Genomic DNA, 18090 nt, shown 5'->3' on the forward strand with positions numbered 1-18090 from the left:
CCTTCATGGAGACCCAATCAGTCTTGGAATAAGGGAAAACAATCCAAAAAGCCTGCTATTGAATCAAAGACAACATGAAGAGCCTGCCCCCGATCCGGGACTGGATCTTGTAGGAGGCAGACTTTCCTTCTTTGCTCAGGCTTGGGTTTGAGATGTTCAGGATCCCTGGGGAGTAGTGTCCCAGGGATACAAACTAGAGTTCAAAGCTTTTCCTCCCAGAGGCAGGTTTCTGCTTTCAAGATTATTTGTAGACCAGACAAAAAGAGAGGCGTTCTTACACTGTGTAGGAGACCTCTCTGACCTAGAAGTGATAGTTCCTGTTCCGATTCAGGAACAAGGTCTGGGATTTTATTACAATCTGTTCGTGGTTCCCAAAAATGAGGGAACCTTCAGGCCTATTTTAGATCTCAAAAGTCTAAACAAATTCCTCAGAGTACTGTCCTTCAAGATGGAAACTATTCGTTCCATTCTCCCTTTGGTCCAAGAGGGTCCATTTATGACAACTGTGGATTTAAAGGATGCGTACTTGTATGTTACCATTCACAGGGATCATCACAAGTTTCTAAGATTTGCCTTTCTAGACAAACACTTCCAATTCATGGCTCTTCCCTTCAGTCTTGCCACAGCTCCCAGAATTTTATCAAAGGTTCTGGGATCGCTGTTGGCGGTGCTTCGGTTACTGTGGCGCCCTATCTGGACAACATCCTAGTCCAGGCGCCATCCTTACAACAACCAAGATCCCACACGGAAATGTTGTTATCCTTCCTGCGATCTCACGGATGGAAGGTAAACTTAAAAAAGAGTTCCTTAGTCCCAAATACAAGGGTAACTTTCTTGGGAATCATAATAGATTCCCTATAAATGAAGATTTTTCTGACAGAAGTCAGGAAATCAAAGATTTTCAATCCTTGTCTAGTTCTTCAGTCCACTCCTTGGGCCATCATTGGCTCAGTGCATGGAGGTACATCCATGGACATCATCCCGTTTGCTTGGTTCCATCTCAGACCTCTGCAGTTAAACATGCTCAGGCAATGGAACGGAGATTATGCCCATTTTTGTCTCCTCGAATACTTCTGGAGCAGGAGACGAGGGATTCTCTACAATGGTGGTTGTCTCGGGTTCATCTCTCCCAGGGTATCTGCTTTCGCAGACCATCTTGCGTGATTGTGACAACAGACGCCAGCCTTCTAGGATGGGGAGCAGTCTGGGGCTCTCTAAAGGCTCAGGGAGTTTGGACTCAGTCAGAGTCTGTTCTGGATAAAATACCAAATATAAAAAAATGGTAATAGCGTGCGCCTAGAGCAAATCAAAATCAAACACTGGCAGGTAATAAACTCAGAATGATTGATTAATCCTCATACGGTGTTAGATAGTGCAGTTACAAAAAAACAATAATAATAATAATTGAAGTGTGCCTCTAAGTGTGGTAACCAGTGTGAGAGGTGTAAATTTTATAATGTGTATAAAATAACTCTAAGTAAAATTCCAATATTGAATTGTAAAAATGTATATATGAACCTTTGTACGTGGCGGCACAAATAGGGTTACTGGATCAGTGATAATAATCAAACGATTAAAATAATACCAAATATAAAATATATGATATAAAATATAATATATAACCAAAAGTGGTGATGGAAATTGATAATTGGAATCGTCAGTGTTTCTGAAATAAAATGCTGGAAATCTTTATCATCCCAGTGGAAGTGTTCAAAAGAAAATGTTCAAAGTGCAGTCGGCAGCTGGTCTTGGCGGTGTCTGATCAGGACCCAATATCTAGAAATGATGCAAAAAAAGACAGCGCCTCATTGTGCAAGTAGGTTTCGTAAGAGAGAATCACAGTGAGAGTGAAGACAAATAGAAATATACTCACAAGAGTATTGGCACCCTTATTGAAAGTGGTGCGAATAGGCAGACTGACGTTTAAACAGCAGTCAGTACGCTGTACCGGATAACATCCGAAATCCTGAGCGGAAGGCTGTGGGCTCTCCTCAATAGATCGAGTCCAAATCCTCTGTAGCTGTGCTGTGGGAAGAAACAGCGTGCAGCTGCTCTCTGTGTATGATCAAAGCTGCAAGCTGGTAATTAGAAAACAGTCCTCGGCAGAGCTACACTCGATAGAAAACTCTGCTGGTGATAGAGAAAACTTGGCAAGCAAAGATAAAAAAGCCAAATGATACAAGGCTTAGTGTATAAAAAAGTAAGAACACTTTATTTGGGGTGAGCTTTTACGCGTTTCTCGGCCACAAGCTCCTGGCCGTTTCATCATAAAAGGTATATGACACAAATAGTGCAGAAGCACATTTAAAAAGCCTGCTAAGAAAATTGATTGGTCAATGTCAGACCAATCACAAACTAGATGATCAGAAAAACACGATTATACAAACAAACGGAGTACAATGATAGTACAAACAGTATATAAAATACAAACTGTATCTAATATCTGCATAGTTGTTACAAATTGTATTTAACCCTAAGTTACAATGTGTTTATCCTGAGAAATCGATTTTGAAAACACCTTAAAAAATACACAGTATTTAGTAAAATTTGTTCTAGCAATTAGGATGAAAATAATAATAATAAAAAAATAAAAAAAATAAAATTAAAACTAGAGGATAAGCATCTTCTTACATGTGTATATGTTTTTTTTAAAAAAAGAGAGAGAAATTAAAAACAGAATATATATCGTCTCCTCTTGTACTGATAAACCCAAGTTATGTCCTTGTGTACTTTCCGTTAAGTGTATGCTATAAGTAGATATATATACACCTCAAAAGAGGCTATTTTAGTCTATCCCATATAATGTAGATCGATATGGAGAGGGAAAAAATCTTTCTAAAATGCATCAGGGGAACAGACAAGAATTACCTCACTGGCACCGTATTAGATATTCGGGTGCGTCAAGGATCTGTAATATTATGAAATATGTTCTAAGTGCAATACTATTATAGGGATATATAAGTGTATATCCGAATCTAACTATGAGAAAGTAATTGAAATATAATTGGTGGGTGGGTGTACAATATATTTGTCTGGGTCATCAAAACCGAAAAAAAAAAAAAAATATATATATATATATATATATATATATATATATATATATATATATATATATATATATATATATATTGTATATTGTAACCTTGAATAGAAATCATAAATTTAAATTTTTGGAAGTATAGGTAATTTGCATTATAATGCAACTTTGTATAAGATTCACTCTAATAGATATTGATCCTGGGTGATGATGAACATGATCATAGGTGTTTAGATGGGAGGGAAGGGGGAAAAGAAGACAGGGGAGACAATCTAACTAAAGGCAGCTAAATCTAGATTTGAATTAAGGCCCAATGGGTGTAAAGTTTTCAATTTATGGATCCAAAAAGTTTCACGGATCCTTAACTGGATAATTCTATTATAATCTGTAGAAGGTGAAATATAATCAATAGGGTAAAATTTAAAGATATCAGGATTCCCCTTATGTTTGTTTAAGCAGTGTTCCGGAATGCTATGTTTAATCTTTTTTTTAAGACAATTTTTGCAGTTCTGCCAGTGCTCCCCCCAGCGCACTTTGGCCTTCCTAGAGGTACGACCTACGTACTGTATCCCACAGCAACACTCTAGAACGTATACTACATAGATAGAGTTACAATTCATAAATCTATTGATGTTAAAAACTTCCCCACTTACAAAGGACTGGAAGGTCTTTCTCCCAGAAGTTATAACTTTACATGTATTGCACTTCTTTTGTCCACATTTATATACCCCTATTCTTTCAAAAAAAGAAGAAAAGGGAGAGATTTTTTGCTGCTTAGTCGTAGGTTGTGGGTTAGATGAAATATGTTTGACCTTTTTACTAGATGCCAATTTGCTTCTGAGTGTTGGTGCTCTAGTATATACCATTTTTGGATGTTCTCCCAAAAGGGTCTTTAAAACAGGGTCTCTCCTAATAATGTGCCAGTGCTTATTGATGGCCTTCTGTATCTGCATGTGATTGGAATTATATTGTGTTATGAACAATGGTTCTGAAGAATAATTTTCATCTTTGTTTATAGTTTGTTTGTCTTTACTTAACAGTTTCTCCCTGTCTAAATCTCTGACTTTGTTCAAGCAATTATCTAAAAGGTCAGGAGGATAACCTTTTTCAGTAAATCTTTCATATATTATATGGCTTTGTTCCTCAAAGGAATTGGAATCTGAACAGTTACGTTTAATCCTTTCAAACTGACTATATGGTATATTGGATAACCATTTTTTGTGATGGTTACTTGTGTAATCTAAATAACTATTGCTGTCAACTTTTTTAAAAAATGTTTTGGAACTAAGATTGCCGTCTGTGTCCCAACTTAAAGTCAAATCTAAGAAATCTATCGTTTCTGAATTGATGTTAGCCGTGAAAGTTAGACCCATGTTGTTATTGTTCATGGATTCTGTAAATGTATATGCTGATGTATGGTCGCCCTTCCAGATGAAAATTAAATCATCTATGTAGCGGCCATAGTGCACCAGATTCGCCCCTGCTGAGGAGTTGTAAATATAAAGTTCCTCATAAATGCCCATAAAAAGATTAGCAAAGCTAGGGGCGAATCTGGTGCCCATGGCCGTCCCCTTAATCTGCAAATAATATACATCTTGATAAATAAAATAATTATGTTTAAGAATGAACTCAATACACTCCAAAATAAATTCTCTCTGTATTTTTGGCATATATAAATCACGATTCAAAAAGGTAGCTGATGCTTGAAGACCCAATTGGTGTGCTATGTTTGAATATAATGCACTAACGTCACATGTGATCCATATGAGGTCACCTGTGTTTTTAATGTTCTTAATTTTGTTTAGTAGATCTGTGCCATCCTTGATGTATGAGGGCAAACCTAAAACGTGTTTCTGCAAAATAATATCAACATAATAAGATAAATTATAAGTGAGATTGTCAATGCCAGCAATAATAGGGCGACCTGGCGGGTTGATTAAACTTTTGTGGATTTTTGGTAAGTGGTAGTAATGGGCTACACTTGGGTTACTAACTTTCAGGAAACTAGATTCATTTTTGTTGAGAATATTATTTGCAACTCCTTTGTTGATTAGAGATTGATAGAGTGTGAGAAATTGTGCAGTAGGATTATACGATAGAGCTTTATAATATTCAGTGTCTTTCAAAATCCTATCTGCCTCCTTTAGATATTCTGTCAGATCCTGGATAATGATCCCTCCCCCCTTATCAGCATCACGAATGATAATATTAGGATTATTGGCAAGAGACTGTATAGCTAATTTATCACTCTGTCTTTTATAAAAGCTCTTCTTAGAGTTTTTCTTTTTGATTTTTTCAAAGTCTTCCAGAACTAAGTTCTGGAAAACCTCTATATAATGATTGTGCCCAGGAGGGGAGAAAGAAGATTTTGTCTTTACATTGGTGTGTATTATACCCTCATATAAGTGTGTTGTAAAATTATCGACAGTACTATATATAGTGGGGGTTCTGTTTCCATAATCCATGGTATCTGTAAGGATACAGACTGTATTTTTTTCCTCTGGATTATATTTTTTTATGTTCTTTTGTGCAAAGTATTTCTGAAGTGCTAGTTTTCTAGTAAAACGATTAAGATCGACAAATAGATTAAAATTGTTATGTGGATTAGGTGGACAAAAGGAAAGACCCTGTTTTAAAACTCTCTTTTCATTGCTGGTAAGATTGTGGGATGACAGATTAAATATGCCCTTTTCTAGTTCTTGTGATTCTTTTTTCTTGGTGGTAAGGCCTCGGCCTCTTGACCCTCTTGGTCTGTGTGAAATGGTCTTTTTTTGTTGTAATTTTGTTCGTCTGGGGGATTTTTGCCTGATTTTGGAGCATTCCCTAAAAAAGGAGATGTGACTGCCAGATTGGAATTATTTCTGACATGTCTCTCTGAAAAAACATTGTCATCAGATGTGGAGGCTAGTGGAGAGAACCTATTGTTATGTTGAAAATTGTTGTAAGAGGCTTTTTGGTGTTCTTGGTCCCCAGTTCTGTTCCTAAGTGGACTGTTTGTTCTAAAATCAGGATGGTATGATCTCTGTTCTCGGCCCCTAGGGTTATTCAAGTCTCGTTCCCTCTGATTGTATCTGTGAAATCTAGGGGTTTCATAATTTCTATTATGACTATCTCGTCTGTAGTGTTGGTTATACTGATTGGAATTGTCTCGTCTGTGATGTTGATCATATTGGTTGAGATTATCAGGTCTATGTTGTCTGTTCCATGAATCATTTCGGTTATATTCATATCTATTGTAGTAGGATTGTCTGTTCCATGGTTCCTGTCTAGTTTGAGAGTATTGCTGATGATAGTGTGATTGATGATAAAATCTATTTCGTGAATGTGAATGAGTGTGTTCTTGTCGTCTAAATTGTCTGAAATTAGAACGATGTGTAGGTTTATGTTTGTTATTTGAAAAATTGGTACCTTGTTGAATATCATTATCATGTGATGATTGTATCTCTCTGTCCCCTGATGCATTTTCTGATGTCTCTGGATTTGCTTCTAGAATTGCCTGTATTGGCCTATTATAGGTGTAAACTTGGTTTTTTAGATAATCATTGTTATCCCTCTCTAACTTCTTATTTTTAGATTTTTGGAATTTGTCAGTGCGTTCATACATTCTCTTTAGGAGTCGTTCATAATCTGGATTCTCTAAATATTTAATTAGATCTGCTTGAATTTTTTCAATATTTTCACTACATTTATCAGATAAAAGGCGTCTGTGTTCAATCAAGATTTTCATCAGATCGAAAGCACAATCATCTAAAATCTTATACCATTTCTCTAGGAGTTCAGTGTCCTCCTTAAAGGAACAGTGTTTCAGGACACGTAAGCCTCTAGGGATCTGTTTAATTTCAAGATATTTCTCTAAAGTAGTGAGATCCCACCAGTGTCGGTGTTCTTTAAGAATTTCATCCTCCAAAGCATGGAAAAGATCCTTCATAGAAGTGACTGTATTAGGATCTGATTCCATAGCGTTGGAGCATGGTTGTCCCATTAAATTGAAAGTAGATCTTTTCTTATTTCTTTCCTCTTTGGATTGCATTTTGTTAACTAAATGGAAATTTGAAAGAGTGATTTAAAAAATATAAATATTACACTATGTGTGTGTAAAGAATAAATTAGTGTCAGGTCTTAAAAAATGATATTAATGGTAGTGATAATGTGATATGCCTAGTAATATATACAAAGGACCAGATATTATATTATATATGTCAGGCTTTCAATATTTGTTATGTTCTATAGGAACATAAGTAAAAAGAAAAAAGTGTATATGTGTAAAATAGTATAACGTGCTATGGTGAAGTAGTGGTGTTATTCTCAGAGGTATAATACCTAGGTGATAGACAATAATAGATAATAAATGATCAACAAAAGATAATAATCATTGGAAAGGCAGCACTGCTATGATTGATCTAAGAACTAAAGGATAAAATACCAAATATAAAAAAATGGTAATAGCGTGCGCCTAGAGCAAATCAAAATCAAACACTGGCAGGTAATAAACTCAGAATGATTGATTAATCCTCATACGGTGTTAGATAGTGCAGTTACAAAAAAACAATAATAATAATAATTGAAGTGTGCCTCTAAGTGTGGTAACCAGTGTGAGAGGTGTAAATTTTATAATGTGTATAAAATAACATTAAATATTCTGGAACTGAGTGCATTCTTCAATGCTCTTCTGGCCTGGCCCCAGTTAGCCTCGGCCCAGTTTATCAGGTTACAGTCAGACAACATAACTTCAGTGGCTTACATCAATCATCAGGGACGAATGAGGAGTTCCTTAGCGATGACAGAGGTAACCAAAATAATTCAGTGGGCGGAAACCCACTCTTGCTGTCTGTCAACGATCCACATCCCAGGGGAGGACAACTAGGAGGCAGACTTCCTAAGCAGGCAGACCTTTCATCCGGGTGAGTGGGAACTCCATCCGGAAGTGTTTTCCAGGCTGATTCTCAAATGGGGTCAGCTGGAATTGGATCTCATGGCATCTCAACAGAATGCCAAGCTTCCAAGGTACGGGTCAAGGTCCAGAGACCCTCAGGCGGTACTGATAGACGCCCTGGCGGTACCTTGGACCTTCAGTCTAGCATATCTATTTTCTCCATTTACTCTTCTTCCTCGGGTTATTGCTTGAATCAAGCAGGAGAGGGCCTCAGTGATCCTCATTGCACTGGCTTGGCCTCGCAGGATTTGGTATGCAGATCTGGTGGACATGTCATCTCTGCCACCTTGGAGACTTCCGTTGAGGAAGGACCTTCTAATTCAAGGGCCCTTTCATCACCCAAATCTAGTTTCTCTGAAGCTGACTGCTTGGAGATTGAACGCTTAATTTTATCAGAATCGGTCATAGAGACCATGATTCAGTCTTGTAAACCTGTAACTAGAAAGATTTACCATAAGATATGGCGTAAATATCTCTATTGTTGTGAATTCAAGGGCTACTCCTGGAGTAGAGTTAGGATTCCTAGAATTTTGTCCTTTCTCCAAGAGGGTTTGGAGAAAGGATTATCGACAAGTTCCCTAAAGGGTCAAATTTCTGCCTTATCTATTTTGTTACACAAATGTCTGGCAGATGTTCCAGATGTGCAATCTTTTTGTCAGGCCTTGGTCAGGATCAGGCCTGTGTTCAAACCAGTTCCCCTTCCATGGAGTATTAATTTGGTTCTCAAAGTTCTTCAAGGGGCTCCGTTTGAGCCTATGCATTCCTTAGATATTAAGTTGTTATCTTGGAAAGTTTTATTTCTTGTTGCTATTTCTTCTGCTCGCAGAGTGTCAGAGCTCTCGGCATTGCAGTATGAGTCCCCTTACCTTATTTTTCATTCAGATAGGGTAGTTTTACGTACTAAATTAGGATTTCTTCCTAAGGTTGTTTCTGATCGGAACATTAATCAGGAGATTGTTGTTCCTTCCTTGTGTCCTAATCCTACCTTTCAGAAGGAACGGTTTCTGCACAATTTGGACGTAGTTCGTGACTTAAAGTTTTATCTGCAGGTGACTAAGGATTTTCGCTAGTCTTCCGCTTTGTTTGTGGTTTTCTCAGGAAAACGTAAGGGACAGAAAGCTACGGCTACTTCTCTTTCTTTTTGGCTGAAGAGTATCATATGTTTTGCATATGAGACTGCTGGACAGCAGCCTTCAGAGAGAGTTATGGCTCATTCCACAAGGGCTGTTGCTTTCTCATGGGCATTCAAGAATGATGCTTCGGTGGAACGCATTTGCAAGGCTGCAACTTGGTCCTCTCTTCACACTTTTTCAAAATACTACAAATTTGACACTTTTGCCTCGGCTGAGGCCGCCTTTGGGAGAAAGGTTCTTCAAGCAGTGGTGCCTTCCGTTTAGGTTCCCTGTCTTGTCCCTCCCATATCATCTGTGTACTCTAGCTTGGGTATTGATTCCCAATAGTAATTAAGATGATCCGTGGACTCATTGTGTCATTAAAAAGAAAAGAAAATTTATGCTTATCTGATAAATTTATTTCTTTTTTGACACGATGAGTCCATGGCCCGCCCTGTTTTTGAAAGACAGGTTGTTGGTTATTATAAACTTCAGACACCTCTGCACCTTGTTATGTCCTTTCTCTCCTTTACTTCAGTCGAATGACTGGGTTGGGAGGGAAGGGAGGTGATATTTACCAGCTTTGCTGTAGTGCTCTTTGCCGCCTCCTGCAGGGCAGGAGTGGTATTCCCAATAGTAATTAAGATGATCCGTGGACTCATCGTGTCAAAAAATAAATAAATTTATCAGGTAAGCATACATTTTCTTATATATAGATATATATATATATATATATATATATATATATATAGTGTATATATATATATAGAACTGTGCAAAAGGCTTAGGCCACCATTAGATTTGATGTTTTAGCAATGGTATAATGACCATATATAATTATTTCTCAGTCCCTTTATTAGAATACAACCAGAAAATACAGGATATTTGTATGCAGTATTAAAAAACAGAAAAAAATGCTTCTATAGGCTAAAGTGGCAAGTATTTAGTGTGACCTCCCCATACACTTGAGCAATAGCAGGGACATGGCTCGTATCACCCTACTAAATGGAATGGAACCCTAATTAATGTCAAAATGACTGCTGTGAAAAAGGTCTATTACCACATGTTTGTGCAAGACACACACATGTGGTGTAAGTTTAATTAATTGGAAGGTTGCTTAATTTTACCGACTTTCAATCACATCATTCCATTCAAAATGCCAAAGATCACAGCATTTGACAGACAAAAAATCCTTTGCATCAGCAATGCCACTCTCAAAGGGAAATCGGCAAACAAACTGGATTCTCAAGATGTGGTATTCATGCTGTTATAAAGGAATTTGAATAATCAGGAGATGTCAATGACAAAAAAAGGACTGGAAGGCCAAGAAAACGTTAAAAATCTGATGAGAGAGACCGGAATAAGCTCAGCATCTGGCAGCGGCATCTGGATGCCAAGTTGACACTTCTACAGTCCAAAGAAACTTGATCAGGAATGGTCTTTGTTGAAGGGGCAGCAGCCAAGAAACCACTTTTTCGGAAAGGGGAACAGGGTGAAAAGGCTAAGATATGCTAAAACACACAAAGATTGGAATGAAGATCAGTGAAAAAGAGTATTATGGAGTGATGTATACAAGTTGGAAATTTTGGGGTACAATCATCGACAATATGTGAGAAGAAGAGTTGGAGAGAGATGGAGGAATGAGTGCTTATGGCCTACAGCGAAACATGATGGAGGGTCTGTCCTGGTTTGGGGCTGCATTTCTGCCAGTGGTGTTGGTGATACTGTCCAAATTGATGGGATCATGATTGCTGAAAGTACAGACCGCTTTTAATTCATCATGCCATTTGTTCTGGAAAGCACCTGATTGGGAATGGTTATATTTTTCAGCATGATAATGATCCCAAGCACATTGCTAATGCAGTGAAATCAAATTTGGAGAGAAAAACAGCTGATAAAACACTGACAGTCATGGAATGGCCTCCACAGAGTCCAGACCTGAATATTATAGAGGCAGTATGGGATCACCTGGACAGAGAAAGACCTAAAAGACAACATAAATCTAAAGAACTCTGGGAAGTGCTGAAAGAAGCCTGGTATAATATACCAGAAGATCACTTCAGAAAACTTCAGGACAGTCTCCCCAAAAGAGTTCAAGATGTGCTTAGTGCCAAGGCAGATCATACTAAATATTGACTTATGCCTGAAGAAGCCATTTTGTTCTGTTTTTTTTATATTTTGTGTACATACTTCCTGTATTTTCTGTTTGTATCTTAATAAAGAGACTGAGAAATAAATATGTTCATTAAAATTTTGCTAACACAATAAATCTAATGGTGGCCTAAGACTTTTGCACAGTACTGTATACTGGGAGATTACATAAGGCCTGTGCACTCTTGTGTGGTTTACAGTTTTTGTGATTGAAAGCATACATTGTGGATAGCAACCCGGGAGAGAAGAGACCTTGATGTGGTTTCTGGGCTTGACCCTTTTAGCCAGATGCAGTTACTAACTCTTCCATTTTTGCTTTTAATCTTAGCTGTGTACTTGCAAGATAGTGCCAGACTGTCTGTGGTATATACTGTATATATATATATATTGATCCTAGCTCATATGCCTAGATAACACCAAGATCTTTTCACTTGCTATCTATCCTTCTCTGGACATTCACTAACAATGGGTAGGATCCATAATGGAAGTCACCTTTAATGAAATATAAAACATCTCTTTCATCTGTGTAAAAATCGTGCTGTTATTAGAGAGGCCAAAAAAGCAATACGAGTAATTTAGGTTTTCAAAATGCTGCAAATTTGATTTGCAGGATACAGAATATGAACGTTTACACAAAAGCAACAGGTTGTTAGCGTATTTTAAAGATGGTAAAATGGAGAGTGGTCATTTCTATACCTTAGAACAAGCAGATGAAATACAACACTCACTACTCACTACTCACTACTCACAAAGCACGGAGAGGGCTTACCAAGCCCAGTAAAATCAACAAAGAAAGTTCTCCAGCTTGTGAAAAACACAAATGACCTTTATGGTGCATACAGGGTCCACATCAGCAACGTTTCGGGCAAGCAATTAGCCCTTTCTCAAGCTTGTATGCACAATAAAGGTCGTTTGTATGTTTCACAAGCTGGAGAACTTTCATTTATATACCTTGCCTTGCAGGAGCAGGTGATATTATTGGTAGATATAGAAATGTTTGTATATGGATTAACCTTCTAGTTTTTGTTTGGTTATAGAACTCTTAAAGGGACAGTCTAGTCAAAATTAAACTTTCATGATTCAGATAGGGCATGCAGTTTTAAACAACTTTCTAATTTACTTTTTTTTAATCAAATTTGCTTTGTTCTCTTGGTATTCTTTGTTGAAAGCTAAACCTAGGTAGGTGCCTATGCTAATTGGTAAGCCCTTGAAGGCCACTTCTTATCTCAGTGCATTTTGAAAGTTTTTAACAGCTAGGATAGAGCTAGTTCATGTGTGCCATATGGATTGGTCACAGAATAAACATTTTCAAGTAGACTGTCCCTTTAATACTTTGTTTTCTTTTAATGTAATTTACATTATCAATATAATTCCTTTATAATATTAAAATTCACATGTTGGTGTAATTATGCTACCATCTACTGTAGCTACACAGGAATAATAAGCAAGAGGTCTGTAATGTTCCATTGTTGCCAAATGCTTTTTGTAATTATATATTAGGGGAAACCATTTCTGTAGCAAATCGGTCCTTTCCAGGCTGTAGCTTGGGCAGAATGTGGCAGTGACTGTACTTAAACGTCATTTGAAGAGGCATCATATAGAGGGTTGCTAAAATTAGTATCACTTTGTTTGAGGGTGACTTCCTTAGGCTTGTCCTTCCCAGTAGTACATATTTCAGGCACATCCTGTGAAAATAATAAATGACATAGAATAATATTACAAAAAAATTCTTAACATTTGCTAAATAAATTGCTTATGAATTAGACAGTTTTAATTAGCGAACATAGATAAATTCCTTTTAAGCATAATATCCTATGTGACCCTTACCTGTCTGCTATCAAAGAAGATATTTCTCCATTTATCAAATGTCAAGCGGACATGATTCACTGCAGCTTGTGCAGCATCGCCAACCTGCTTAATGGCAGCCAATCAGAAACTAGCAGGGGCTGTCAATCATTCTTATTGTATCAGATTGAGATAATTTAAATCCACCACCTTTTAGGTGCTGCTTCTTGATTTTCATTTCAGACGACCCTTAAACGATGGGCCTGTCCACTGCTTGATAAATGAAGTCCTATATATTTGAATTGTCTTTTAGCTTCCTTTGGATAATCCCAAGAAATCCTGATGTTTTGGGAGCTACACAGGTACCAGCAACTCTATAACTCAAGCCTGAGAGCACAACTAAAACTTCTGACTGTCAAACCAACATCAAAGACGCTTCCTTGTCTTAGGAAAGGTTCCAGTTCTTTCCAAATTCTTATTTTTAGGCAACTATTTGTGATGACCATCAAACTCTACAGCACTATATGTTGCTACCTTCTTAAAAAAGACCAGGGTTTGCACACTAGCTAGACTTTGAGGTTCATTGTTATAAGTGTGTGCAAAATGTCTGTACTACTCTTCATATTTTATTTATTTTTAATGAAAGGGTCTAAAACAAAAGGCCCATTTGGAGCTTGATAATTCAGCCCCCTAGTGTCAGTTGCTGTTGTAAGCTGTGTACAGTAACAAGTTTCTCCATTAAAGTCTATAACAAGGTTTTATGTTACCACCAGTGTACACATTATACAACAGCAGGGAAACGAGGCCTAAGCATTTGGATCAAAGCTATAAATAAATAACAATAAATCATCATTAGAACATGCTGCATAATAGAAATGAAAGTCCAGTGAGACCAACATCAACCAGAATAGGCCATAACATTTTCTGGAAATATATCACCTCTCTCATGCCAAGAGAAGGAAGATAATACAGAGTATCAACCGTGGCCAAAGAGTTGGTTGTACTACACTACAATATAGACATCTTTATAGACGTATGTATATATATATATATATATATATATATATATATATATATATATATATATATACACACAGTATATATACACATACAGGTGGCCCTCGTTTTCTACAGTGTGTATGTATATATATATATATATATAATGTGTGTGTGCGTCTACCTTGTAGTGATCTGGAAGGAGCCATATGAGGGTGGGGCTTTATTTCAAGGGTTAGCTAAGAGTTTAATACAAAACAGTATCTAGGTCACACTAACCCCAGTTGAGGTAGTGAATGAGTTAGGTTATAAAGTATCAAGGTTTGTTTAGATTGTCTGCTCCTTGTAGAGAAATGCAATATCATACCCTTAAAGGGACATGAAACACAATTTTTTCTTTCATGATTCAGATAGAGAATACAATTTTAAACAACTTTCCAATTTACTTGTATTATTTAATTTTCTTCCTTCTCTTGTTATCATTTGCTAAAAAAGGTTTATCTAGAAAAGTTTAAGAGCAGCAAAGAACCTAGGTTCTAGCTGCTGATTGGTGGCTGCATATACATACCGATTGTCAGCAACCAGTAGTGCATTGCTGCTCATTCAACAAAGCATACCAAGAGAATGAAGAAAAAATGATAATAGGAGCAAATTTAAAAAGTTGCTTAAAATTGTTGCTCTCTCTGAGTCATGAAAGAAAAAAATTGGATTTCATATCCCTTTAACCCCTTAATGACCAAGGATGTACAGGGTACGTCCTACAAAAAACGGTAGTTAATGACCAAGCACGTACCCTGTAAGTGATTGCTTCCAGGCGCTTTTAGGGTATTGCAGCGATGCCTTTATATTGAGGCATCATGCAATACCCTCTGGTAAGAAACCAATGCAGAGTGGGCCACTCTGCATCGGCCAGCGATGGTGCCGATTGTTGGTGGCGTGGGAGGGAGGCGGGTGGGTGGCCCATCGCTGGAGGGAGCTTGAGGAGGGCGGGAGGATGTGTGTGAGGGGCGGGAGGGGGGCATGAGAGGGGCAGGAGCAGGTGGGACCGATAGGCTAGGCAAATCATTTGTGAAATGGAACAATGGAAAGGGGGGATAAGTGTTGGGAAAGGGATCTGGGAGGGGGGTAGGGTATTGAGGGGGGCAGCTAAACTATGAGAAAAAATGGGTTTATAAAGAAAACAAAATGTAGTATAATTTTATTACAAACATGGTACTGACAGAGAGCTGCCAGTACCTAAGATGGCCACAAATAGGAAGAGGGGGGAGGTTAAGAGAGCTGTTTGGGGGGGGATGGTGGAGGTTGGGGGATTAGGGGGAACATATATATATATATATATATATATATATATATATATATATATATAAGTTTAGACAGCAGCAGCGCTCATAGAAAAGGAGAGAAGAAAAAGCAACCAATAGTGTAATTTGTACACACAAAGGTGATGTGTTTTGAAATGCAAAAAACGTGCTCACCTTGTAAGAGCTCAGACATGGGAGGTATGTGATGTTAATGGAGGGAATATGTATCCCTATCTGTGTTAAAGATGCATCTTTATTTTCTGCTTCCACCTCTTGTAGTATGGTATAGAAGTGGTGATGAGATCGTGGCTCCCAAGCAGAGTATTTCAGATGGTTTAGGTCTTGTCATAGGAAAACAAATGACTCTCCAGTCACTATGCTGATATGAAAGAGGATTTATTGTTGAATAAATCCATGCAGTAAGGTGTAAAGATCCAGGCTTTCACCTATAAATAGTTCAAGATAAAACAAATGTCTCAGAGTAAAATATCTCACAATGGAGATTTTAAACGTTTGCTGATTTAGTAACAGTTGAATAATGCTCAGTTCAATTAGCCAGTGAAAGTACAACAAATCTAGGTGAGGCATTTCTGTGAAAAACAGTAAGGTTCTGTTGGATACACACAAACAGTCCTGCTGAGTCTTTTAAACTCCGTTTACGTGTGGTCTTGCCGGACCGAAAGTGATGTCACTAAGTGGGCGGTCCCTTGGTGACAAACAATGCATAGGTGAAAGCCTGGATCTTTACACCTTACTGCATAGATTTATTCAACAGTAAATCCTCCTTTATATCAGCATAGTGACTGGAGAGTCATTTGTTTTCCTATGACAAGACATAAACCATCTGAAATACTCTGTTTGTGAGCCACGATCTCATCACCATTTCTATAACATACTACATGAGGTGGAAGCAGAAAACATAGATGCATCTTTAACACAGGTAGGGATACATATCCCCTCCTTGAACATCTCATACCTCCCATGTCTGAGGTCTTACAAGGTGAGCACGTTTTTTGCATTTCAAAACACATCACCTTTGTATGTACAAATTACACTATTGGTTGCTTTTTCTTCTCTTCCTTTCTATGAACGCTGTTCCTGCCTAAACTATTACCAAAGCAACGCCAAAGCCATATATGTCTGCTATTACTGAACAAGGGGGATCCCAGAGAAGCATTTACAACCATCTGTGCCATAATTGCACAAGTTGTTTGTAAATAATTTCAGTGAGAAACCTAACGTTTGTGAAAAAGTTAACAATTTTTTTTTTAATTGATCGCATTTGGTAACTATTGCTAGTTTTGAAAAAAAAAAATGGTTTGGAATTAGCAAAGTGCTACTTGTATTTATTGCCATATAACTTGCAAAGAACATGTAAACATTGGGTATTTCTAAACTCAGGACAAAATTTATAAACTATTTAGTATGGGTGTTTTTTGATGGTTGTAGATGTTTCACAGATTTTGGGGGTCAAATTTAGAAAAAGTGTTTTGTTTTTTTTTCATCATATTTTATAAAAAAAAATTATAGTAAATTATAGGATATGATGAAAATAATGGTATCTTTAGAAAGTCCATTTAATGGTGAGAAAAATGGTATATAATATGTGTGGGTACAATAAATGAGTAAGAGCAAAATTACAGCTAAACAAACACAGCAGAAATGTAAAAATAGCGCTGGTCCCTAACGGTAAGAAAAAAAAAAAAAAAGGTCTGGTCACTAAGGAGTTAAATGGATATAAAATCCCAATTTCTTTCCTATGGCATGGAGAGTCCACGACGTCATTCCAATTACTAATGGAATATTCAACTCCTGACCAGCAGGAGGAGGCAAAGAGCACCCCAGCAAAGCTGTTAAGTGTAACTTCCCTTACCAATAAATAGTCATTCTCTTTGCCTTTGTCAATGGAGGATGTGCGAAGATGGTGTCTGAAGATATTTAATCAAAGAGAAGAGATCACTTAGCGCCTACTACTAGTTTTGCCCTTAGCTTTGATAGGTGACCCCTAGTGGTCTGGTAAGTTATGAGAAAAGTCGGCGCTTTGATATTTTCCGACTTTTCTCATAACTTGAAGATATTTAATCCTTTTATTGGTACTTTTCCCTGCAAACAAGGATTAGGGGCTATGCTATGTCCATGTCAATCTCTTTTTTAGGGAGTAATGGTGGCTATTAGCAGTTAGAAAGCAGCGAGGTTGTCTTTGCTTTATTTCTAACATTATTGCTACCCCTTTACAGAAAACCAAGGTTGGTTACTCTGTTCTTTCTCTGTCTACAGGTCCCTGACAGATGTGGGTGAGTCCGTCACACCTGACACGCTGCTTCTGCCCTGCAGCCGGATCCACAGGTAAGTGCTGTATCTTCTGGGTATGGAGGAACAGCACTTAGGTAATTAGACTGGGAGCTAAGATATCTATCTTCACTGTCCTAGCTCGTAGAGCTCTGTGGTTAAAATCTTGGAAGATGTATCTTCAAAGGCCAAGCTTTTGACTTTACCTTATAAAAGTAAAAACCCTATTCAGTCCTCGTCTGACGGAATTCATTTCAGAGGTTTCGGATGGAAAGGGATCTTTCCTACCTCCGGACAAGAAGACTTCTAATTTTCGTTCCTTTCGCAACTTTCACAACTTTAAGGGACAAAAGTCTTCTCTTCTTCTTCCAAACCAATCCAGGTCCTCTTGGAAGTCTACTATCAAGAGACTCTCTCTCGTGGTCCGTGGGCTGTGGACATAGTATCCCAGGGTTACAAAATAGGATTCAAGTCTTGCCCTCCAAG

General features: G+C 37.6%; 1 protein-coding gene across 1 annotated transcript in view; it reads right to left on the reverse strand.

Moving 5' to 3' along the window:
- Positions 1 to 12557: 12557 nt before the first annotated feature.
- AMN (amnion associated transmembrane protein) overlaps positions 12558 to 18090 on the reverse strand; it is a 156440-nt gene continuing 150907 nt past the window's right edge. The window contains exon 13 of the mRNA XM_053706927.1: positions 12558 to 12918. Coding sequence (XP_053562902.1) covers positions 12805 to 12918 — 114 coding nt within the window. The 3' untranslated portion in view covers positions 12558 to 12804. The remainder of the gene's footprint in view (positions 12919 to 18090) is intronic.

Source organism: Bombina bombina, chromosome 1, assembly GCF_027579735.1.
Source record: "Bombina bombina isolate aBomBom1 chromosome 1, aBomBom1.pri, whole genome shotgun sequence".
Lineage (NCBI taxonomy): Eukaryota > Metazoa > Chordata > Amphibia > Anura > Bombinatoridae > Bombina > Bombina bombina.